The 25,776-nt window shown below is 37.1% G+C and overlaps 3 protein-coding genes across 4 annotated transcripts; 1 reads left to right on the forward strand and 2 right to left on the reverse strand.

Moving 5' to 3' along the window:
• Positions 1-342: 342 nt before the first annotated feature.
• Positions 343-15,833, reverse strand: LOC108138902 (dual oxidase maturation factor 1). 2 transcript variants are annotated; one of them, XM_017261449.2, is made up of 8 exons: positions 15,800-15,833; positions 11,832-11,976; positions 10,248-10,446; positions 9,477-9,534; positions 9,245-9,379; positions 2,071-2,502; positions 1,237-1,834; positions 343-974 (listed from the first exon to the last, which is right to left on the reverse strand). In XM_017261449.2, exons 3-8 carry the CDS (start codon positions 10,410-10,412, stop codon positions 932-934), a joined length of 1,431 nt encoding a protein of 476 aa, XP_017116938.1. In that variant the 5' UTR covers positions 10,413-10,446; positions 11,832-11,976; positions 15,800-15,833; the 3' UTR covers positions 343-931. The 2 variants fall into 2 exon arrangements, with proteins under 2 accessions (XP_017116938.1, XP_017116940.1); XM_017261451.2 differs by having other exon boundaries at positions 15,723-15,827.
• An 8,022-nt stretch (positions 15,834-23,855) lies between these two features.
• Positions 23,856-24,884, forward strand: LOC108138982 (dynactin subunit 5). Its single transcript, XM_017261567.2, has 4 exons — positions 23,856-23,960; positions 24,049-24,348; positions 24,412-24,642; positions 24,772-24,884. Exons 1-3 carry the CDS (start codon positions 23,913-23,915, stop codon positions 24,631-24,633), a joined length of 570 nt encoding a protein of 189 aa, XP_017117056.1. The 5' UTR covers positions 23,856-23,912; the 3' UTR covers positions 24,634-24,642; positions 24,772-24,884.
• Positions 24,719-25,695, reverse strand: LOC108138981 (ankyrin repeat domain-containing protein 49). The gene is made up of 2 exons (XM_017261566.2): positions 25,480-25,695; positions 24,719-25,427 (listed from the first exon to the last, which is right to left on the reverse strand). Exons 1-2 carry the CDS (start codon positions 25,613-25,615, stop codon positions 24,916-24,918), a joined length of 648 nt encoding a protein of 215 aa, XP_017117055.1. The 5' UTR covers positions 25,616-25,695; the 3' UTR covers positions 24,719-24,915.
• Positions 25,696-25,776: the final 81 nt, after the last annotated feature.

Genomic DNA, 25,776 nt, shown 5'->3' on the forward strand with positions numbered 1-25,776 from the left:
TGTGGGTGGGCAATATAACTGTCTATTTATGCTCGCCTTGCATATGAAGTACATTTTATTTGTTTTTATTTATTTGCACTCGTTTGCAAGGCTTTTTCCTGCCCCCTTTCGCCCGCTCCACTGAGCAGCAGTTTATGCAGATATAATTGATTTATTTGACTAGCTTAAGTGAGAATAAAATCTGGTTAGGCGGGCGAGGAAATGCATACTAAGACAAGGGATTTAAGTATCTGAAAATCAAGGCAAATCTAGCCAAAAGGATATGGTGTTTAAGTAAATCCAAAACTTTTTTCTTTAAGAATATATATACCAAAGCCGATCAAACAATCAAACTCAACGAAATCCTTAGTACGTCATATTTTTTCCAATCTAATCGTTTTTAACATTGTCAAGCTTAAACATTACACTTACAGAGATTTTAGATATTTCTTTTCGACTTATTCGTTATAGACACTGGCATTGAATTCATATTACAAATAATAAATTACTCATTAAACTAAACATCGGCTTTTTGTCATAACTCACGCTCCCTTATTCATCTTACTTATTAATGTGTATCTTTTTCTGTGTGCGCGTGTGGCAGGATTGTCTTATCACAAATGAACATCACTTAAAACACATGTAAACTAAAATTTGATTTGATTCGTGATTAAAAGGTTAGCTTAACATTTAAAATAATTTAATTAAAGTTATAGTTAAATTTAACATCGATTTCGTTTTTTTAAATCATTAAGGTAAAAGTATGTGATCTTGTCAATTATTAAATATGCTCATCCTATGTTGTCTTGAATTGGTTTTGTTTAAGTTTAAGAAATTATCACAAATGGTTTTGTTATAAAGTTTTGTTTTTTTTTTCTAATTTTGTCCAATAAGTCAAGAATTAATCAAGCCCAATAAAAATGGTAGATTTTTATGGTTTGTCCAATGGCAATCACCAGTGATCCATGTCACGAATACGCTCCACTGGGGGATTTCTATGACGAAATAAATCATAATTAAATATTGATAAAAGAATATTTTTGTCTTCCAGAAAAAAAAACAAAAACATATCTTGCAATGAACAAATGAAAGGAACTCATACGGAAATAAGTTTTATTTTGATTTTGTGAGGGATTTGAGAGAGCCTAGAAATATTATATAATTGATTTTATTTATTTTTCTAAATGTTAGGAAAAGGTTTAAATTTTTTCATCGTTAATAATGAGAACGTGATTTTATGTAAATTTTTGTACTTACGGCAACATCCGCGCCAAGGCATGCTTGTGCAGCGGTGAGATTTGCACGGCTGCCGAGGCAATACTGGATCCAGAGTCCTGCGACATGGTGCGCTGCATATGGTGCATGGGGTGCTGCACCACCGGTCCACCCACAAACTGCAACTGCTGCTGGTGATGGTGCTGGTGGTGCTGATGATGCTGCTGCAAGGGGTGCTGATGCAGCGGATGCGAGTGCTGCTGCTGCTGCTGCGTGAGTTGTTGCGACCTTCGGAAGGGATATCGCCAAGGACTCTTCGGAGCATCCGATTGGAATGCCTTGTTCTCTACTCCGCCACTGCTGGACACTCCTGCAGGACTATCGCGTCGCGGTGCCGTGCCGGGTTGCATGTCCCGGGCCTTTGAGCTGAGGCGACGCAGGATGCGTGACCCCAGTCCAGGTGGATCCTCCAAGCTGCGACTGTTGCGCGGCTTGCGGTAGCGCACATCACTGGACTCCTCCAGGATCACATGGCGATCATAGGGCGTGCCGTAGTAAACCTCCAGCACCGTGGAGAAGGTGTGCGGCCAAACCAGGTCAATTATGGATATCAGAACACCCGCAATAAAGCAAAGAATGCCTGAAATAGTACAGGTATTCTTTATAATCAAATTTGTTCTAGAAAACCTCTGAGAATTTAAAACAAAAAAGAAAAATTGAATCACTTGTGACTTTAAATCAATTTAAAATGTTTATATGCTGACTACAAATTTGTATATTAAATAATGGGAATGTTATAAAGGAATGAGTAACGAATTAGAGCTGTCTTTGTCATTCACCCAAATTGATTGTCCATTTCGATAGCAATTCACTCACCTGCCACCAAAACCAGCCAGTAGCACCAACCGAAATGGAACTCCAGTCGTCCGCCCTCGAGGTAAATGCACAAAGGTCGCTTTGGCAGAAGGCAATGATAGCCCACCGTGGTGCAGACGAGCAGGGCACCGGTCAGAGCCTTCATATAGGCGCCGTATCGAGGAACTGCCAGCAGCAGCAGGTTCATCAGCAGCCACGAGGCCAGCGAGGCCCAGAGCATAATGCTCGCAAAGTATCCTGCGGCCCGATACTGTCCGCCCCACGAGAATCCCTCGCGGCCCAGGCTAAAGTACTCGGCCACGGTCAGGATGGGAAAGGGAAGGCCTCGCTGCAGGGCATGCCGATAGTTGGCACTCATGTCGTTGGCCCCTTCCCAGGTGAATCGCTCATTGTAGTCAATGTCCGGTGGGGTCCAGTTTCCAATGGGAATCGCTGAGGATATACGAAATAATATCATTAGTCAATTAATGCTACTAGAAAGTGGTATTGATTGCTACTTATTGAAATTTCATATTTCAAATGGTAAGTTGTTAAATATTTTAATACCCAATTAAATATCTTAGTATTTGTTAGCATCATAGGCAAAATAAATATCAAATTTTTAATTTTAACAATGCACGTTTTATTAGTAAAAAAAATATTGATTCTTGTCCAAGATATTGCATTCTAAACAACAATTGGAATAGGTTTCCGCTCTGTTAAGCAAAAGATATTAACTTTAGTTATACTAACAAAAAATATTGCTCACTTAACAATACCTAGACGATGTAAACGTGGCCAAGATCGTGACAGGTAGAACCTTTTTTTATTTGCAAACTGACAAATGCCAACAGGCAACACCTTCAAATTGCACTCGATCATATAACCTTCACAGCAATTACAGGCAAAAAAACGGGTAAAACAAAAAAAGAAACAAGCCAAATGATTATTTCCTGTTGCAGGCGGAAATGTTTGTTGCAGTTGCACAGCGGCTCGCACCACACTGCGTATGCGTAATATGTTGATTTTCATGCCGCTCCTCTTACTCGGCAGGCAATTCATTGTCAATGGCTTAAACGCGCTAACCTTACACAAGCCGACTCAAGTGAGCGGCTACAAAAATGCAACACTAACAACGAAATCGCATAATCAATGTGCAGCAAGTATACTTTTTTTTCTGTTTGCATATTTTATTGAGACTCGTCAAAATTTTTTCCGGTTTACAGCGCACGCGCTTTTGGCCCGTTTTTATATTTATTTATTTATTTTGCCCACTCCTCAGCAAATTTGAAAGAGAGTGAGCGAAAAAAATGCTCAACAAATAAGCCAAATCATTTGCATAATTTATAGACAACTTTGCACACCTCTCGAGCGACCAAACAACTTAACCATGTGATTCCGCATTGGTTAATTCCTTTAAAGACTACAGCAAAATAAGATTTACCAATAGATGCAGAACATGACGCATGGGTATATTATAAACTAAATTTGACTAATGGACATTCGTTTTGGAATTTTTTATGAATGGAAGAGAAACTCAAGTGGTTTCCTTTCCATAAAACAATAAAAGGAGCACAAAGCAAATTATAGATTCTACCCACTTTAATCGGAAGATTTGGCGACTTTAAATTCTAAAAGCATTTTAAACATTTATGCAAAAATCATTAATCTTTTATTTTCGCTTTGCTTTGAACAGCTAAAAGGGGTCTTCATCGACAAGAAATTTAAAATGATATATGATTGCTATGGCTTGGAACTGATCACGTTGCCACAGTGTCTGGCACAGAGTGACAAAATATGCAAATAAACTTAAAGCCAACAAAAAAAATAAAAACAAAAGCACAAAATTATTATTGGCAGAGGAATGTTTAATTAAAAGCTTAAGATTAATCTCTGCAAATAAATAAAAGACATGGAAAAAATTTTAATACTTAAAACTCAGCGAGTATTAATACCAAAAAATATGTCAAAATACAGAACCAGTAAAACGTTTTAATGGAAAAAAATACAAAAATTAATAAATAATAAAATGTAAAAAAGGAGCTCAGAAGAGGAAGGTTAATTAACGTAAGATACGAATTTAAAATAACCTTAAAAGCCATTTATAAATATTAAATATCATAGTGGATTAAACATCCACATCTTGTTTTTCCACTCAAATTTTTCAGTATTTCCTTAAGTTGTTGAGTAATTTGTAGTTATTGGTTGCTTGCCTATAGAAGCCAGAAACTATAAACCTATTATTTATACAAATATTCCCACGCTCCATACTATTAAAAGGCTTTACCTAACTGAGTGACTCATGCGAGAGACGTAAGCCGGCAAGCGGTCTAATTTCATGCCCAAAATTGGCTGCCTCCAGTCGAAGTAAGCTTACAAATCACAAACTCAGCGCCACGAAAAAAATGTAAATAAATTACATAAATCGTCAAAAGTTGTCATATAATATATGCTTTGGGGCTTGGCCTTCGACTCGGGACAAGGTTTTGGCCTGGCCTCCGTTTTTCCCCTCTCCATCGCGATTAAAACTGCACCGAAAATGGCAACCCCGACCTAAGCCAAGTCTACGCACTGTCTACGCACATTGTGGATCGATGGTGGAGTCATTAAACTGACAATCGTTATGATTTCCCAGTTGGTGGTGACCGGACTGACTTGTTTCGCCTCGGGTCTCGTGAACGTGGAAATGCTGCAAGTTGAACCGGTTCAATTCACTTTGACCATTTGAAATGGTAATTGCTGAGCTCTTTTGATTTAAACGTGGTTTATAGCTGCAGCGATACGGATCTAATAAACGTGGAAGTAAGAGTTGGTTGGTTTTAACAAAAAACAAGCAATAAATTCCAAGATTTGGTAATCGGGTAATAAAATATTTGCAATTACTCTGCACCCTAGATAAATAGATAATTACGGAAAGCAATTAAATTTATATGATCACCTTAAAAGGAATTTATTAGTAAACTAAATAATCGTAATTTTTATTAGGAAAATGTCTTATAAAACAGCCCATCCTAACACAAAAATAAAAAAGTAACATAGGTCTGGAACAAAAAAAATTTGAATAATTTGCTCATCAATAACATAAGCCTTACCTTATAGTTTTAAAACAAACGTTTCTTTAATATATTACCTAAAGTATATGTACAAAAAATTTAATCAAATTTATTAATGATTCTTAAAATTTGATGAAACAAAATTCTATATTATTTAATGGTTATTTTCTGACGTTTTTTTCTTTTCAATAGCCAAGTATCATTAAACCACTTGGTTCATTAACAACTTACAATGCGCCGTTGTTGTTGGCACCCAGAACAAAAATAAACTTCCGTAAACTTCAAACTTCTTCCACAGAGCCAAAAGTGGTTGTATTGAAAATAAAACGTTGAAACAACAATAGCAACATTAAAAAAATTACCATATCTACGTATACGAAATTGATGTTCCCCTACGTGATACTTGAGACGGATGACGATGATGTTGGGTAGCTCGCGCTTAAGTATGGGCATCCGCAGCAGCAACAAAAAACATAAATAAATTTAAGCATTTTTATGCCTTTTCATAATTTTAAGTGATGATTATGCTGATTTTCGTGTTTACTTTGCACAGATCGCAGGCCGAGGAGAGAAGTTCGGTGTTGATGGGGCTACGAAAAATAATTTGGCGGCAGTAGCGGTGGCAGTAAGAAAAAACCTAAATTAATCATGACTTTACAATAGACAAGGCACACGACACACGAAAACACAGCAGAAAGACAATGAATGAGCTGAACCGCTTTTTTCTCTTAACTGTGTACCGCTCCTCCCCATCAACAGCCGCCATGTGTCTGCAGTAATAAATGAATGTTCCATTTCTGTCATGTGCTCTGAACAACGCTGGAGTAAGTAGCCCATGTCCATCTCCATTAAGAAATATCTAAAACCAATATGGAAAAGCTGATGAAGAAATCAACTGTTTTATAAATAGAACGTTCGACCTTGAGCATTTGATTCATTTGAGTGTCATATAATAATTTCTTAGACCGATTGTGTATTCTTTAAAATCGGTTCAAGCTCTTAAAATCTAAAAATAAATAACGGTGTTAAACAAAAATTAAAGATTATTCACTTTTTTGTTTCAAAAACACTTTTAAATGTCCATGTACTAAAAAACTTTCTATTCACAAAATAAAGTTTAAGGAATTTTCTTGGCAACACAATGAAATATGACAACAAATATGCCAATGAAATATGACTGGTACTATCTCAATTTCTTGTTCTTTTTATTCATTTTCAATGAGCTGCAAACGACTGAGAGCAACGAAATGAAGCTGCGTCTAACAATGCCAATCACAATTACATGCAACACCTGGTACCCTTAATTTCCCACTTCAATTGATGTCTAAGCCCGCAAACAAGTTGGCTAAACGCCGCGGTTAATTGAGCATACTGCACACACCCACAATAGACGTAAATGATGGAAGTATGCACAAGCATATAACAATAAATATAGCGTAACCTATTCAAGAGTCGAATAAATGCCAGACCACAATGAAAAAGTGCAACAAAAATGGAAGTGCACAAAAGTCATAATGATATATAATTAAGTGCACAAAAGTCACCGCAGATTGGCCCAAAAAATACAAAGAAAAAAAATCACACAACAAAACAAAAAGAAGGCTTTATAAAAATAAGTAATCATCATTATAAAAAGATCATCATCATTGGGGTATTTGATGATTGGGCTGAATAAACTACTGGGACTCAAATTTTGACACCCAAATTCGACATTTGCCTGACTTTGATTTGGCAATGGAAAATGCTTCAATTGTAATTGAAAAACAACATTAAAAGTAACTATAAACCATACTCATAACGAGTGCAACAATTAAGTTGTCAAGCCAGACTAAGCCGTATATCCAACTACCACTCCAAAATTGACATGCGCAATTATCATATTCAAAATCGAAATTTATACCATGAAAAAAAGCGTATGCTCGCAGAGCAGCAGCTGTCAACTTGAGGCAACATTTGCCCTTTTACCATCGAGCACAATCGCCCACCAAATCCAACCAGCAACAATGGAAAATGAAAACACGTGAAACACTTTTGGCAAACGTCATTCACTGGGCTTTCCGGGATGGTGGTGACTACCGAAATAACACTCCCACGAAACGGGAAAAGGGGGAGATACTCCACAAATCTGTATTAGTCAAAACCAATATGGCAACCGACATAATGCCCACAACCAACAGTTGAAGAGGCAACAGGGCAAATATATATTAATGCACATATGTGTACTTCCAAGAGTATCTGTACACAGCCCTTGGTGTATTTTACACTAAGAAAAATATTATTCCCTGGTGTTATTTAAATAATTATTAGCTCTTATTTATCGCTGAAACTTGTTTAAAATTTATAATGCGCCAAAAAATTGCAACTGTTACTAAATACAGATAAAATAAGTTGTCAGAGATAGTTTAGTATAGTTAGTATAGTAGATATAATATATTTATCTATATAATGCAAGTAACGGTAAAACAAATAGTCAGCTATAAACAAATTCGAAAGACTAAACATTTTATAAATCCAATTACCCTGCTGCTAAAGTCACAACTACTTGCACACCAAATATTTAGATATCTATGCAGAAATCGGTTGCCCTCGAAGGGCATCATAAAGTTTAATCTCCAAATACGGCAAACAAAAAATTATTGCTACTGGGCCAAACAATCCCAATGGCTTCACCGCTTTTGCTCACATTCGATTTTGGGCAGTGAGCGGGGGAAAGGGGTTGGCAGGGATTTGATAGGATTGGATGGTCCGGATTATTCGTGCTCGAGTTGACTTCAAACTGGCATTCCAATTGATTCAGCTGGGGTCTAAGGTAGCCCCGGCTCAAACACAAAAGCATTTCACCTTTTCGATGAGCCAAGTGAGTGAGTGAAACGAGCGCAAACAATCAAACAAGCCGGCGAACTCATATGTTTGGATAGATATGTGTGCATAGAGGCCTCCTCGTCGAGCGTTTGCTATTGGAATCGAATATTTCCGCAGGTGTCGAGCTGAGCGCGAGTCGAGTGGCATTTCAATTTGTTGCTTTTGCTGTTGTTACTGTTGTTGCCCGCTATTGTTGCCAAGAATCGTGACATGCAACTTGACTTGGCACTTGGCAGGAGCCAACAAACAAAGCGGCAGCAACAACCGCAGCTGACGTCACCGCCCACACTGCGTTTGATAGGCAACCAAAAGCGAACGGCACCGAAAATTATCGCAAAAAGATCTGCCACAAGTTTTGAAATCAATTAGCCAGTAGCATTAGTCAAGTCAAGCCCTAAACTGCAACTGCTTCCAAAATAAAACCCCAAAGATTTTAATTAAAAACTATGGATATATGCAGCAATTTTTGTTCGTTTTGAAATCTGAAATAAAAATTACTCAATTGTTTTCGTTGACGTTCGTAGTTTATCTCTCATCGGGGATCGACTCGAAAAACGGGGGCGTGCACGACACTGCCTTTAAAACTCAAAAATCAACACAAAATGTGGGGACAAGCAGGTATTATTTTGGTTAACGAATTTAATACTCAGCTGGACATGCATACACATATAAAAAATAAAAACCCACAAAAGCTATTCAATCAACGATTCAGAGAAAAAGTGGGAAAGGGTTTATTGTTTGAAAGTCCACTGAACTCTAAGTAAATGGGCAATATTTTTCCATGCCTTATTGTTTGAATTCAAAAAAATTTAAAAAAACCATTTTACATTTACATTTTTTAAATATATTTCAACTTTAATTATTTTTTCAGCAGCTATGGCTGACACTCTTTCTGTAGCCTAGTTTTATACTTAAGCTTACAGTGTACAAATAAAAAAATAAATAAATTATTATACATTAAATTTAACACCAGTTGAAAATGCATTAATGCAAACATCAGTTGAAAATGCATTAATGCAAACAAAGAGCTTATATAAAATCAAAAAAAAACACCATTTGAAACTCTTTGCTTAACAATTTAAAATAGTGCGTGCATCATATTTCTAAAGAGTACGTTACATAACCGTCTAAAAGTTCTTATTAACAAATTGCAACTATCTTAAACAGAAAATCCGCATCGGTGACTCCGATATAATCAAATATGACAACCCATTCACCCATGGCAGAAGTACCTACTTGTTGGCGGATCGGATTGGATAGGATTGGATTGGCAAACTTACCCGTCAGCGTCACATTGACATGCATGAGGCCAATGTGGGTGCCGATGCGCGCTGGGAGCTTCTCGCGTGAGAAGGCTTTGTACGGCGCGATGATGGTTGCATGTGCCACATGCCACGCGGATCCCAGGCGGGTGACTGTTGGATAAAGATGGGAAACGTTTCCCAGGTTGAGCATTGTTGGTGTATGCAAATCGAATATAATATTGTGCTAATTGAAGGTCACTCTACTCACTTAGTATGACTAGACCCACAAAGAGGCTCAGTGTGACTGTCGAAAACGTTGTGAACTTCTGTGAACGAGAAGATATTTAAAATAAATTAAAGTTTAATAAAAGCCAAGCGAATAACATTTAATGTTTGCAATGCTCTAATAAAGCCAACAAGTCGATAAAAATCAGCAGACAAGAAAAAAGGGCGCGCCTTGTGAAAACGGGTTTTGGTTATGACTCTCTCATTAGAGGTTTATATGTACATTGGCCACGATTTATCTTACTTCTGCTGGAAACGTGCCGTCGATTACGGCGATGCCAGGCAGTTGGCACAATTCAATTAAACAGACCAACCGACAGCAGCGTGAGAAAACTGATTCCAACCTGACTAGCCACAATGTTGCCTAGTGTATGTTACGGTAATAATATACACAATAACTTTGCTTATCGTAAAATATATTTATTAAATTGAACTAACGAGCTTTCTTGACATTTACGGACTGTATATTACATCAAATTAAGTCAGAACTGGTTCAGAAATGTCAAACCGATGAAAGCTGAGCACTTTATGCACTCGAGGTCTACAATAAATTAAAAGTCATTTTTAAAATACTTTTTAAACATTAAAACATTTGAAGTTTGAGTTCGTTAAGTTAAACATAATTGTATTATAAATAATAAATTATATTGTTTATTGAAACTAAATATTTCTGAATATTTAAATTGAATTACAAAATTAAATGTTGTTTTAATTAATTTGTTAAATTTTACATAACTTAGAAAACATAAATTACCTGTTTTCGTACACCCGGAAAAATGACTAAAAATGCCACGTAAAATGTGGCAAATAGTACGGAGACGGCCACAATTGAAACATCTCCGGTGACGGGTGTTCGGTTTGAGAAGGAATATAGCGTTGGTCCCCCATCGTCTCGAAACGCGTCGAACCAGCCTTTCATGCTGGTTGCTGTTGCTGAGGTCGGGGCTTGGGATCTGTGGGAAAAAAAAATCATATATGTATAAGTCATCAAATAAATAATATAGCTGCAAAAACGGTGAAATTATTTTTGATTGATATATGTGTGTGGATATTTTGCAAGAGCACTCAATTAAAAAGATTTGCATTGCAAAATCATGCGAAACTCGGCACAACTGATCTCATCGCATCTTACAGATACCACGTATCTGCAATTCGTGACTAAGCTTTTAGGTAGCAGATACTTCAGCTTCAAGTGACAGGCAGCTCAATGCAAAATTAGTTTGGTAAACAAAAAAAATATGCAAATATTTTTTTGGAATGCATTGGGAGTATCGGCCAAGTATACATAGCTACCCGGAAATGTAAAATTCAAAATAGCTTAGGTATCTTCACGGAGTACAGAATTATGTTCTTCTGAACACTGAAACAAAGGAATTTAATGTGGTCGCTCTACAAAATTTTGTTTGAAGCTACGAAAAGTTAACAAACCAGAAATGAGACCTAGAACCGGATCCAAAGACAAACAAATTAACAATAAAATGCTACGTCGAAATCTTAAGATGCCATGTGGGGGGCTTGAACAATTAAGAAACTGAAACAGCAACTGAAACCGGCGAGAAAACACCATCAGCTTCGACTGCCGACTTCTGCTTCTGAAGCAATGACGTAGGCAAAATTATAATTAAGTGTCGATAAAATTGAATGAGTTAAACACAATAGCAACACGATCGTAGCGATTTAGTAAATACCCTAGCAAATGTTTAAATTAAACGTGTTGTAAAGCTTAAAACTTATAAATAAGTTTATTGTTTAATTTTCATTAAAAACTAACAAATGGTTTGAAAACAAGTAATAGGAGGTAATCTCAAGTAAGCATCTTATGCAAAATAAGGCCATTTGTTTTTATTCGGTAAATCCCTAAATCTCTTGGCGAATCCCGGTGTTTCCCAAGTCATTAATATTTGAATCTTCAAATTTAGTAAATAATCACTAGTATTTTTGGATTTAAAACTAACACCATTAAAAACTTGGTCGGAGGCGGTCAACGAGTAACAAAATTGCGCATACGCAACGTGTTACGTGAACAGACACGCGGATGTAAGCTTACCCTCATAATACATACTTTAGCTGGGTTTTCCCCACACACTCGAGTTCTGACTTGTGAAAGTTGTGTGGCCCGCGGGTAAACGAGCATTAGGAACAAGAAAGAGAATTATACTCGATCGCTTGCCTTAAGGCTATGAAGTTGACCAGTTCCGCAATGATTTTATTGTTCCTATTTTTAATTTCGTTTGCAAAAGCATTATTTCTTCATTAGCTGGCATTTATTGCGACTACAAATCATCGTACATTCATTTTACCATTCAGTCTCATTCATCAAGTCTTAAAGTTCACTTACCAAACTTGTCAAGAAGAAACCGGCATACAAATAATTGTTATTAACTTTTCGTGTTCACTTGTGTTTTTTTTTATTATTTATTTTTTTTTGCTTAATCCAATTTTGGTGTCCAATTTATAGCTTCGAGATAGCTGTTAAGCCAAATCTAAACAATCAAGAAATTTGCATTTATGATTAATGAATAAAATAATGAAGCCAGGCACAAATTTTACACACACATTCATTTAGCTTGTTGATATATTTAGCCAGAAAAATATTCTTGTTTTCACAGCTGTGAACAAGTATTTAATAATTTGATTTTAAACGGTTTGATTTATTCGAAATATATTTCTTAGGATTGTTATGTTAGGTGAATTTGTTTGAAATATATTATTTAATTATGTTTAATTATATTTTTATTATAAATGACACTCTTTTTGTTTAAATGCTAGGAGCTACATATAATGTCGCTCTTAAAATTAATTAGCCCATGTTTTAAACAAAGAATGAAACAGGAGATTGCTTCTGCCAATTAAAAATATCTATTCCGTTGCCCGCTAAAACAATATTTATTTATTTTTATGCACATAGTCGTTGTTTTCCTAAATCGGTTTTAAACAAACAGTGTTTTTAATAGGCATTCATTTAGTAAAATGGATTTTATTTTATTTTTTCGCATTTGCTCGAACACATTTGCAACAATTCTTTAAACGGCAGAGATATATTTTTCCTAGCGATTTTACTGTTGCTGGCTGGCCGCTTGCACCCCCATTGATTCCATGGTTCTTGTTGTTGCTTTTGTTTTTGTTGCTGCTGCTGGCAGTCAACCGGTTTAACTAGTCAAGTCCGCCGCCACCAGACTTTGCACATAAATTGCATTTTATTTTTAAAAACCCGGTAATAAATTGTTTCATTTATAATTAGAATTTTTCGCCAAGCTGACAGCCCGTAAAATCTAAGCCAGCATGTGGAAAAGGGGCGAATTTGAAAATCAATTGGAGGAGTTCTCGTCCTCTTTGTTGTATGTTATATGTTCGTGTTGCTGTTTTTGTGCTTGTTGCTGCTGGCTGACCTTCGCATATTTTTCGGACAGGAATTTGTACGTCGCTATGATTCGCGTCGGTTTATTAGCTCAATTGGCCGCAAAAACAATAAACGTCGACGCCGGCGCTGGACTTGGCACCAAAACGTAAAGCGCAATGCATTGCATGTGGAAATCTTCGAGCACATTACGTTATTACGTTATAAGCGCAAAACAAAAGCGGCAACAACAATGGCTAAGCGACGCCCAACAACGATTGGACAATGGGAAAAACTGACATTACAGTTACAAAACGAAACGGAAAATATGCGGCGAAGCAGCACACAAAAAAAGCGACGAACAGTGGACAAAAATTTAGATTATAAAGACTAGATTAACAATATTAGTGGTTTTATTGGTTTTTTGAGTATAATTAATTTTGAATGTAAATTCTTTTCGCAAGGCATTAGCGAATAATTTTTGAGAAAACATATATCTGAATCACCTCTTTAAATTTGATTTTACATGAGTTTAATCACAAGCAAAAAGAAAGGAGTTTTTCAAGCAAACTAAATCTTCTAAAATATGAATAGGTGCCCACTGTGCAGCAACGCCCCACAAAGCAAGTGACGTATGCAGCCCCCACTTGCTGTGCGTGCTCCCACTCTCACTCTCACTTGCTCTCTCTCCCTCTCTCTGAGACAAACTGCAACTTTTATTTTCAAGTCCAACGAAAGTGAAATTGCTGCCGCTCCCCTTTCCGCTCACTCTCTCTCTCGCTCTCACCTTTACCGGTGTGTTGAGGAAATGAAGCAAACATGCAATTGACATAATCAACACGCAGCTGGAAACTCTGCAAATGTCTTTTGACGAGACAGAGACAACAAGACCTACAACAACAGGTTTCTGTGTCGCCTTTTTGCTTTTGTTGGTGTTGTTTAAATGCACAGAAGGAAAAATTTATGAGATTTGATTATCTATTTAATGATGTTACAAATAATAATGCAGCACCATTTGTTTTGCATTTTTAAACAGTAAAATTTTAAATTGAAAGATTAAAATATTATTTGTTAAGCTAAATAATTATAAAAGTTTGTTGGATTCATTTTGTTACCACCCAGATATAAATTAGCACGATATAACCCTAATTCTAATGTTAAATTGATATAATCAATATTTATTATTGTCTTAATAAGAACTGAGGATCATAAAAAAAATCTTTTCAGTGCCAACAATTTTATAGCATCTCTTCTCAATTAAAGTATAACTCATCGAGACTTAAACAAATCCCTTATCAATTAAAAAAGAAATAAGAAACTAAATGTATACATACTATTTCTTTTCAACAGTGTATACTTTGTTGTAGCTGCTGCGGCGTGTGTTCAATGAGCGCTGGTGCGTGTAAATATGTAAGAGTTGCCTTCAACCGGCTTTTTCAAGCAATTTTTTTTTTCGTTTTTTCAGCTGTAGTTTGTGTTTTTATTTTTGCGCTGGTCAGTTTGGCGTTGAATCATCTGGCCATATAGGAAATGAAACGGCAGATGAAGTAATCCCAACAGCCCGCCATGGAAATTACAGAGTCAAAACGCATCACTAAAATCAACCTGATGCACACACATCATACAAATCTAACGAAAACCAAAAGGGCAGGCGTTTATACACAGTGAAGAAAAAAAGGGGAGAAAACAACTAGGGAATGCCGAAATTTCAATACCCTTTTAATTAGAAGTTCCTTTTTAAAAAAGTATAAAAGGTCGTTCTGAATTCTATTAACAACAAAGCTATGAAAATTTCAATAAAATATATTTAAAAAATTGTTAAATCACAGCATTTTAAAATTGAGAGTAAATTTCTTGGAGAGAGAGTGACATGTCTATGTTGACTATAAAAAGATTCCAGCAAAATTGTGAAAAAAATGAAAATACCCACTTAAAGAGTATACAAAACATGGTTTTGAGTAAGCACAAAGGGACAAATGTGCATTAGAAATTACCAACACAATGTGCACGATTTTCCCGCTCCCACCCACACACACACTTATGCAATTGCGTCTCTTCTCTACAAAAGTTTTCGAGTTCTTTTTGTGCTTCATTAAATTACATTTTTAGATTTCGGTTTATCTAAGGTTTTGGCAACCATTTTGATGGATTTTTGACACCTATAATTGGCTAAGAATATAAATTATTTATGATCCCATTGTTCAGCATTCTATTTTTGCTTTGATGAGTATAAAGAATAAATTATTTATTTCTTTGTCTCTTTTTAGGTTTTTTGGTTATGTTCCATTAAACAGTATACAGAACTAAGAACTGTATTGTCTTCGCAACTTTTATAAAGTAATAAAGAAATTCAGTTAGTCTTAATAAAGGCATTGATTTCATTTTCGGTATATTTTTTTATCAACAAATTATGAAGTAACTTTTATTTGCATTGCTTTAGAGAAACTTATTTATTTTAATTATTTGAAAGGTTTAATGCACTGAATATTTCACACTTGCTGCATAAAAATTAAATTGCAACATTTAATAGCAACCAAGTAGGTTTACTTTTTTATGTTTATGGCAAAAATTTGCTGGCTTTAATTATATTTTATATGCCCGCAAATTGGTGGGGCTTTTTCGACACTTTGTTATTTGTTTAATATTTTATTATTATTTATGCACAAAACAACGAGGAGCAAAGCATAAAGGCAAATAACTAGATAAGCTTCAAACTTTATGCCGTTATTCGCGCTATTATAACGCGGCTTTTGCGGTTTCTTTTTGTTTTGGCAAACTTATTTCGTCTTGAATTTTCGAACTTTTTGATTTTTCTCCACTTTTTACGAGCATGGAGTTTTGGGTTTTGTGCATGGCATAACACCGAAAACAAAAGCAAACAAATAAAAACACCATTCGATTTCGTCTTCGCCGCCGACCGTCGTTGTTGTTGCCACTGATTAAATTGGGCATGCGCGGCGTTGACTTACAATCTGCGTCCGTTTTGAGAGCTTGTCGTCGGCAAACTGATCGCAAAAGAGCGGCGAGCGCACTACAAAACCTCCGAAAGAGCGCTGCGGAGAGCGAAAGCTCCGAAGCGGAGGAGCTTTTTGCCCCACCGCTAATTGCAGGCTAAGTGAGTGTGAATTTATGAAGCAGTCAAAGTCGGAAAGTCAGAAAATCAAAAAAAATCCGAAAATCAGCCTACAAAAAGCCGACAGGGAACTTGGACTATATGGCCAGGGCTATTCCTGATCCGGGACCTTGTCCGACTCGAGGCTGCCACACTTTCGAACAACAAACTGGTTCATCTTGGGCATGGCCTCACACTACATTAACAATCAAGCAACAAATTATTAACTTTAATCAGCCGGGCTAGAATGGGAATGCACCTGTCACGTGGGGAAAATGTTTAAGTATATACAGCTGTGCATAAGATTCGCAAGGTTTAAAAAAAAAAACAAATAATGATCATTTTAATAATGTTTTTTATTGCTGATAAGAGAAAAGTTTATAAAATATTTTAAAGTTAAGATCAAGACATATAGAAGGCTATAAAAATATTAAAATTTTATTAATTTTGCTTGTATATTGTAGTTCCCAAGCCCGCTGCATTCCACTTTACTAACCCCTAAGCCTTATTAATTTCTTACTTTTTTTGCACCTGACCAGCTGCTGGTACTGCTAATTGAATTAGCATAGAGACTCGTCTGGTAATTAATATTTAATTTGCTAATTGAATTTTTACTAGCGACTACCGTGCCACGCACCAACGCCAAGCCAAATCACCAAGTTAGCCTCCGTGATCTCTGTTTATGTCCAGTCCATCCGTTCGGCGGCGATCTCATCTCGTGGATCTTGACAGTTGCAAATTTGGTTGATCAACACGAAAACCACTTCTCTGCTGCACTATGCTAAAGTTTGCAATGGTTTTAGGTGAATATTTTATAATGTGGCAAATTAGCCATAAAACACGCATATGAAAAAGCAAATATTGTTGTAAATTCAGTAATAAATAATACGTAAACGCGTACTTAGAAGTTTGGCAGATGGGTACTTTGGAAGCAGCGGGTAAATTATTTTTTTTTCAATAAAAGCTTTTTTATTAAACATAATGCTTGGCTATCAAAATAATTAAAAGTTGTTTATACTTTTTGATTAAAAATGTCTTAAATCAAAAGAAAGATATAATATTAAAATACTGACATTATAATCAAAACTAAATTAAATGCAAGTATGTTATTAAAATTTAAAAACTGAAAAAATGGCCAATGTGTTGCATACAATATAAATTGGTGAGGCGTTTTTGATTGCTAATTAGATAAACGGCATTTCATTCCAAATTCCCCCTAAATATTAAATCAACTTCCGCTATGCAATCCAGTGATTCATCCCCTTCGAAATAAATATCTTGAGGCAAAGCACCAATCTTAACTGTTCTCACAATAAACTCGGACACATGTTTACTCACCGCAAGTTCGTCGCCAAAGTCTTTTGTTCTAGCGGCATTTATATGCAAACCTATCACCTTGGTGGACGATAAAAACCAGAAAAATCTGAAAAACATACCCAGCAGCTTCCCGGAGACCAGTGGCTAGCCAGTCACAAAGTTGAATTAACGAAAATTCGCCAAGCAAGGTCAGATCAAAGCGGTCAACGACTGCAGCTACACGGGAATGGCCAACATGAAATGCCCTTTTTCGAACAACGAAAATTCTTGTTCGCGCTGATTTGTTGATTGCAAGCAGTTAATAAAAATTATACAGCAATAAAAGCGAACAAAAATAATAAAATTAATCACTCGACAAGGAAAGGGAACTTCTGAGCTACGCAAAAAGCAGCTACCGTTTAAGATTTCATCGTTCACCCAAATCAACATTAAATACAAATAAAAGAGGCACAAATTACGGATGTGTCGCCGTCTGCGAAGTTAAAGATTTGGAATGCCTTAGCTAGTCGAGGACGGTCGTTGGTCCCTGGGCAAAAGAACCGCCGACGAAACAGACCAAAAAACTACGGACAAAGTACGTGTCCCATATCAGGAATGCAAACCACGCTGCGGTCACTTTCAGTTGGAGTTTTATTTTTATTGCCGTTTTTGGAACTTGCTCGACTGACTCAGTTTCTGCGAGTTGCTGAGCTTCCACTAAAAGCATTCATAACTCAACTGCCAGCTGTCAGCGGCAGAAACGTTGCCCAGTTAAGCACAGCTCAGCTCGGCTCGGCTCAGACCCCCAAAAAGGGAAAGGGCAATGTAATGGAAAATTATAATGGAAATAAAGCGATTTGCCGACGGATGCTGATGCTCTCGTAGTTTGCAATCGCCTCAAGTTCAAGGTCGCTTTATTTCGCTGCTCAGGGCGATGAGAGTGCATTAAATGTGATGCGATGGGAGATTGTTGTCTACCGATGGAATGGTAATTGTAGTATGAGTATAATGGAAGACCCAATGTTTGCGTTGGCAAATAAGCAGATTGTATTTTTTAATCGCTCACCAAATTTATGGCTTTATAAAATCTTGAAAAAAGCTAAATAAAGTAAATTGTAAGCTGATTCATTTTATACGCTTATCAATATATAATTGTATTTTTATAATTGTATTTTTTGAAATCTTTATTTACTTTTTACAAACATATACTTCACAAACATTTTTTTTTGTAATTGTAATTTTTAAATACAAAAAAAAGCCGTCTTTATATTAATACAAACCACCATTTAAATAATTGTTACCAAAATTTAAACAAATACATCGTGTGAATAAAATTATGTTATTCGCTTTCGTGCTCCAAAAGGCTTTCCCATGTTAAGCGAACTATGCGTCAGGTATATTTACTTAAAACCAAATAAGGAAGTAATCAACTTGAATGTCAATTACAATTACATGCGCATTCAGACAAGCGCAGAGTAATAAATTAATCGAGTTGCGCATACGCCATGTAAGCCGACCAGTCTCCGAAAATTGAATTCAGTCGATTCACTCGCCTTGATTTCAAGCCGACAAACTATAAACAAGCGAGAGCGCAAAAAAAAAATACGTTACGCACAAATTAAATTCATGAAGTTCAAAATCAGAAATTCCAGCAGAAACAGTGGCTAACAAATTACGCGGCACGCATATGCCTCCCAGCCCCCAAATTCCCCCTTTTTTTATTTTGGTCCGACAGCTCGCAATGAGGAAGGTCAAGTGCACGCGCCAAATGTGTTTTATATTGTTTTTCACATTAGTCGCGGCTTTTTGTTTAATTAATTTTTAATATAATTTTTTTCGGTGGCTTGTTTTTTGGACGAGCGCGTTGATGATGTGACAGGCGGCACACACAACTTGGGTGGTTCTGGAGGCTAATTGTGGCAGTTGATGGAAAGGGGCACTTTTGAGGTGGTAAGATGTCAGGTGTTTGACCTTGACGGAGCTTCAAAGTGAAAGAATTGGTTTTGAAGGAAGTGTTGTTGCTTGTTATTGTTAATATTTAATTTTAATCATATAATAGTACCCAATATGAACAAAATTGTTTATGTAATTTTATAAATATTTTAAAATATTTGCTAATAATGAAGTATAATGATGGACAGAATTTTTACACACTGCTGTTCTAACTTTAATAGTTTTTCTCAGTGGTTTTCTCTGTTAAAAGTTCATTTTCACATATTTTCATATTTTGTTTCTCCTATGTTAATTGACCTCGATGCCTTATTTTAACTGCCCTTGCTACTAGTTCACAGAACCTCAATAAAATAATTACATAGCACCCATTGACCGCCACACTCATTGTTATCGAATGTTTAAAATCGAATTTAATTACTTCCACCCACTAACAACTTCCGCGGCACACTTCGTTTGGGAGCCTTGGGTATAATAATAAGCCCAGCCAGTGTTCGATATGAAACGCTACTTGTATGGACATATATGTTCACATGGATATATTGACAAACTGGAGTTTTATTGTCAATCATTGTCAATCAGCCACCGAACAGGGGCCACCCAGCAAGAAACCGAAACGCATTTGACACTGAGTCGTCAAGAGTCCGTTGGAAAACCTTTAAGGTTCAATCAACTGACAGACACAAGAGACTTAATCACCTGTTTTCAGCTAAGTAGGTTGGAGGGCTTATAAACCGATACCGATCGGCTATCATATTTTATCAAGCCCGCTGAAAGGCAAAAGGAAGTGGAAACAAGCCAAGTCACAACAAAAACCAAATTGAATCAAATTATCAATGTTTAATAGCCAAAATCCAGCCCGATCCAAATACGAGACTCAATCTGAATCGTAGCTCGTGTCTCGAGGTTAGCCTTGCCCATGGCATGCAAAGTTGAAAATTGATTTTGGCTTATTTTTTAGGTCTCTCGTCAGGTTCAAAACTATTAGCGCCCGCATGCAAAAAAAAAAAACAAAAGCGAAGCCCAATAGAGCAATCAAAATTGGAACAATGCAAGAGCGTAAAACAAATAAGCCTTTTGAAACTACAGTGCAGAACATATATTTCTAATATTTAAAAATATATTTTATAGATTAATTTATTGTTATTTAAAATTGCATTTTCATTTATTTAATGTATTTCTGGACCTTAATAAATGGCATTTATTTACTTTAAAATAATTGTAATATCTAAACAAAAAGCTTTAACCAAGTTACTTGTGATTAGCTCAACGATGTTGTTTACAACTTTGTACCACACTGTAGTTGCTGTTGTCAGCAATGTTGTTGCTGCCGTTGTCGTGCGTTGGTTTTTTGACAGTTAACTCTCTACTGGTTTTGATTTTTTCATGTACCATACGGGGGCCACTTGAAATTTGATTTTGATCGATTTTGGCAAAAAAAAAAAAAAGCACAACGGCAATCGTTATTTAATGCGAATTCAGCCTCGGGGCAGAGTTAATGTTTTAATTAGCACATCTTGGGCAATCTGAGGTCGCTTTAGGGGCTGAACAACAAATTGCAGCGTGCCACGCCCATCCAAGCATATCAAAAGGGGTTGTGAGGGTGGGGAAATGGAAATATATATAATTTGTATTATAAATTTTCGCCACATCAAAAGCGCATTCATTTGCTTGATTCACACAATTTTTTCATTGCTATTTGTTTGGCCGCACATAGCTTAAGCATTGGCAACTTTGTCGAAGTTGAGAAAACCCCACAAACACCCCCTCATCACAATCGTTCAGCTACTGTCATTGTCAGACAATCGTTAGTTAGTTCTTGAACTCGGCTTTTGAACTGAGCTCTCGGTGCGCGAGCCGCTCCAACTTCATAGCTAATCGCGGGCTACTCGTTTCGCGTTGGGATCTTGACATGAGGAAACCATTTGGTCGCCATACAGTATTGTAATGACTGTAATTAGTCGAAACCGAAAAGTTGCCGGCCGAGGCAGAGGTATCTCACTGAATATGAGCAAGAATATGGCTAATAGTTCTAACCCAACAAACATAACATTTTTTAAATTTAATATTCACTCATTAACTACACTTTTGGGAAATAAAAAGTTAATCAAAAATTCATTTATTTAGGAATAGCTGCTAATACATCACAAAATAACAAATATTTTTTAAAAAACTAATTAGACTGCTTTACCACATTTTTGAGGCTTTTCTTTAATGTTTTAAGGATTGTTTTCTTTTGAAAATTGTCAGTATTTTAGAATTGTATTTATTTAGAGAGCTTTTTTATTTGTTATAAAATATTTAAATTAAAAAAATTATTTATACAGATTTGAGTCTGCTTATAGATTTTCTGCGGGCATCAAACTTGGCAGTCCATTTATGGACAAAAACTTGCATACTTAAAATATCCTTGAGTTATTCGTATAATGCTCACATTCCGAGAATCTGATAGTCACCTTTGTTCTGTCAATCCGAACATCGGCGCATACATATGTAGCTACACATGTACACACTAACGTAGGCATTTATCTACGAATTGTCAATTACAGATACATTTTATCGATTGAAACAAAAGACTTGAACAAAAAACTTGTTTCACTTGCCGCCGAGTTTTTTTTTTTTTTGTTTTGTCGGTCAGCTGGGGGCCTCCAAGCAAAAAGTGAAAATATTATGCAACATTCTCTGTCTCCCTCTTTTACTCCACCTCACCTTGTGCGCGAAATATGCAATAAATATTTTCTCAATTTTGCTAATGGCAATTAATTTCATTTGTCGTTTCTCCTTCATTGTTGCATTATTATAACTTTGCTGTTCTCGGCCATATCGCATATATGTAAACTATTTGCAATTATTCAATTAAACATGACATGACTCCGACTCGAAGTCGAACTGGATAGCACTGGCATTGTTTTAGTTTCAGCTTAATATCCATTTATTAGATCGCCGGTTTTCTCTCGCAGAAAGCAATTTAAAAAAAGCTAAAGTCATAAAGCATCAAGATCAATCCGATCGTGAGCGATTGTAAGGGCAGAGGCGGATATTCGGAGTGCGTGTTTCTTGATCTTGATTAGCTGGCCATTTAATAATGAATTTCCAACAACGGCCACTCCATACAACAATAACCAATTATCAAGGTTGCGGATGAGTTGGCTATTGTAAATATTTACATAGCTCGCGGCCCCGTCCCCTCCCCTCCCCTCCTTTATGGCTCCTCAAGGTCGAATTGTGGCAGAAGAGTTTCATCGAGCGTTGTTGGATTAGTGTAAGGCAAACACTTGACTACACGTTCTACGAAGTCAAGACTTTAGCGGCCTTGGACTTCTAATTGCTGATAGAGAAAGTTACACAAGTTATACCAATGAAAAATAATATTTCAAGGACTACGATGAAGAGCTCATTTTGTTTGGTTCTTTTCTTACAAGTTCATTATTACGAAAATTACTTAGAAATAAATTAAATATTCACCAATGCCTCTTCGCTCTCCCCTTGCTGAAAATCACTCTCAACAATAGACACAATTTAAAGAATCGAAATGAAACAAATTCGAATCATTTATTTGATCGAGCGATTTGAGAGTTGTTTGTATATACAACTCAATTAATTTCCAAACATTATTCAAGTTCAAGTTTATTAACCTTTAGTTCAAAAGTGCAAACACCAACAGATTAATAGATTTCGATGCGGTTTTTCATGCCGAAGGTTAAACGATTTCTGTTCTTTGCTTTTGGCGGATTCTTCAAAGCAGCCAATGGACTGGCACAATTGTTTGCAGTTAATTGGCTAGAACACCATTAATGGCAAAGTTCAGATGGTTCACGTAATGAAGGTCAAGTTGGGAAAAATACATTGTTTTCTTAGCTTTTGGAATTTCTAATCCATAAGTTCTTACACCATTAAAATTCTGAAAGCATAATGTAATCCTACTTGGATAAAGCATAATGGATTACCATACTGAAGCGTTAACTTCTGCAAAAGGCAGAGAACCAAAAGAAGAATATATACACACATAGGCAAACATAAACAAATTAAATTGCTACCATGATTGGCCAGAGTTGCCGCCGCCTCGTGAGGGCATTCGAGCGTGGCCCATGAAGGTTAGCCACGGGGCTGGGGCTGGGTTGCGATTATTAAAGAGCATTAATTGGAACACCGTTGGAGCGTCGGACAGCGGGAAGTTGAAGTTTTCGGAAGGTCACTGCGCAGATGGGAGGAGGTTCTGCCCACCAGCTGTGCGAGCCCAATTATTCACATTTCCATTCTGCCAGCAGATTTAAATCTGTGAAGAGCAGCTGTCTAATATGCACCGTGATTACTGCATTTACGTATAGCTAAAAGTTCAGGGTTATTGTGGGTTAAACACCTGCGTTTTCTATGCACCCGCGAAGGCAGTTGTAATTTGTAAGGCCTCGCGTGAGTCTAATTAATAATTAGTTGTAATGGAAAGTGCCTCTGTAATGGAAAATCAATATGTTTAAACACGGATTTAATTTGAATTTAAATTTGGCGGCTATTTATCGAATAAACCTATCGATAAGTCGAAAGTGTTATGAACGTGCTAAACAGGAAGATTTTACTGTAATGGTTGGAGTCTGCGGTTGCTCGATTATATTCAAAATGTATTTATCGAATAGTCATCGAATTTTCTTCCATCCCTATAGCAAAACATTGGCAAATTGCAAATATTTTTATTGTAGGAAAATAGTTGTTTAAACTGCTGGTTAACCATGGAAATTGCGGATACTTACTACAGTAAAGATGAATATGTGGAGACGGCAAGTACTTACAGTTATTTCCATGCGGAATTTGTCCTGACCACAAGATTCGATGACCTCATCATGCCCAAAATCATTTTGTTTACAGGCATCCGGGAACAAAGTCAGTCGACACACAGTGCTCTGTGGATCCCAAAACATCGTACTCAATGGCAAGGTGATTGTCCAGAGCGGCGCTATTATAAGAGGTGATTTGGCCAACGTCCGGACGGGAAGATACTGTGTGATTGGCAAGGACTCCGTGATCCGTCCACCGTACAAACAGTTCAGCAAGGGCATCGCCTTCTTCCCCATGCACATCGGCGATCATGTGTTTGTGGGCGAAGGAGCCGTCGTCTCGGCGGCCACAATTGGATCATGTGTTTACATCGGCAAGAATGCCATTATTGTATGTATTTTTATTTTCAATAAGATCTGCATTTGCTAATGCAAGTTATCCTCCATCTTTCAGGGCCGTCGTTGTGTTCTTAAGGACTGCTGTGTGATTGAGGATGGGGCTGTGCTGCCGCCGGAGACAACTGTGTCCAGCTACATGCGGTACACGGCCAGGGGAACCATCGAAGGTGGCCAGGGAAATCCGTACTTTGTGCCAGCCGCCATGCAAGATGAGATGGTCAACTACACAAAGTCATTCTATGAGCATTTCGTACGCACTCCGGCACCAGCTAGCTGAAAATAATAGGTAGCGTTCATTAAAGCTATTAAGTTATTACAAAAACACATTGCGAAGTTTATGTACATACTTAAAATGCTTATGGTTTTGGAATCTGCAGTTCAATTTGTATTTAAACCAATGTATTTACACTTGCAGGAAGCTCTAAATGCAAAATGCTGAGCAGGCATCTCCCAATTGCATAAAATGAAAACCGGAACCTGCCCGATTTGAAAGATTATTTACGAAATAAACATATATTAGGTATTCTATAAGTATGCACTTTGTTTGGCTGTTCAAGGGTTAATCTATCAGTCCTGTCTCGCAGTCGTATGCCTCGTCGCCGCACTCAAAGATGGGAAAACTCATGCCGGTGCGACGGGCGATCACCGATGCCAGCTCCTCGGAGTTGTTCTCCTTGCGGGGCAGTATATTTCGGTCCAGCAGCAGGACTGTGGCCGTATTCCGGCAGTTGGACACGGTGGCGGTGATGTGGAGAGGCGTTTGCTTACCCTCCGACTCTGCATTTACATCGGCTCCAAACTGGAGTAGCAAATGGGCACAGTCCGCATTGTTCCACTTGCAGGCGGAGTGCAGTGGAGTCCATCCCAGTTCCGTGCGAGCATTGGGATCTGCGCGGTACTGCAGAAGCAACTTGGCCATGTCCACAAAGTTATTGTAGGCCGCACGATGCAGTGGCGTATATCCGTCGTTGTCCTTTGAGTTCACTGTATCCGCATCCAGACGCAGGATCTCGCGCACTTCACTAATGCGATTCTCGTTCACCGCCCACAGGATCATGCGTTCAATGCTAGCTAAATGCCGAGATTTATATTAAGAACTTCAATTAAAGTACGAAGCACTTACATTGTGGGTTCTTGTCCTCCTCAATAAGTTCGTCGGCATCGTCATCCCAGCCACTTACGAACATTCCGCGAGGCACTTTCGCATACCGCAGCTTCTCCACTTGAGATTTCTCTTCATCCGAGTCGTAGTCCGTCATTTTTTAAGAAAATTTCAATAGTTGAGCTGAAATGAAGATGATTTTGCTTTTATTTTTTAGAGTGACCGTTGCTAGACCGCTTAAATATTCCTTCGGGCTATGAGAAAAATACTAAAAGAAATAAGCACTTTCTATTTTCAATCGTTTTGTCATTATGTTGT

Source organism: Drosophila elegans, unplaced genomic scaffold, assembly GCF_018152505.1.
Source record: "Drosophila elegans isolate 14027-0461.03 unplaced genomic scaffold, ASM1815250v1 contig_814, whole genome shotgun sequence".
Classification (NCBI taxonomy): Eukaryota; Metazoa; Arthropoda; class Insecta; order Diptera; family Drosophilidae; genus Drosophila; species Drosophila elegans.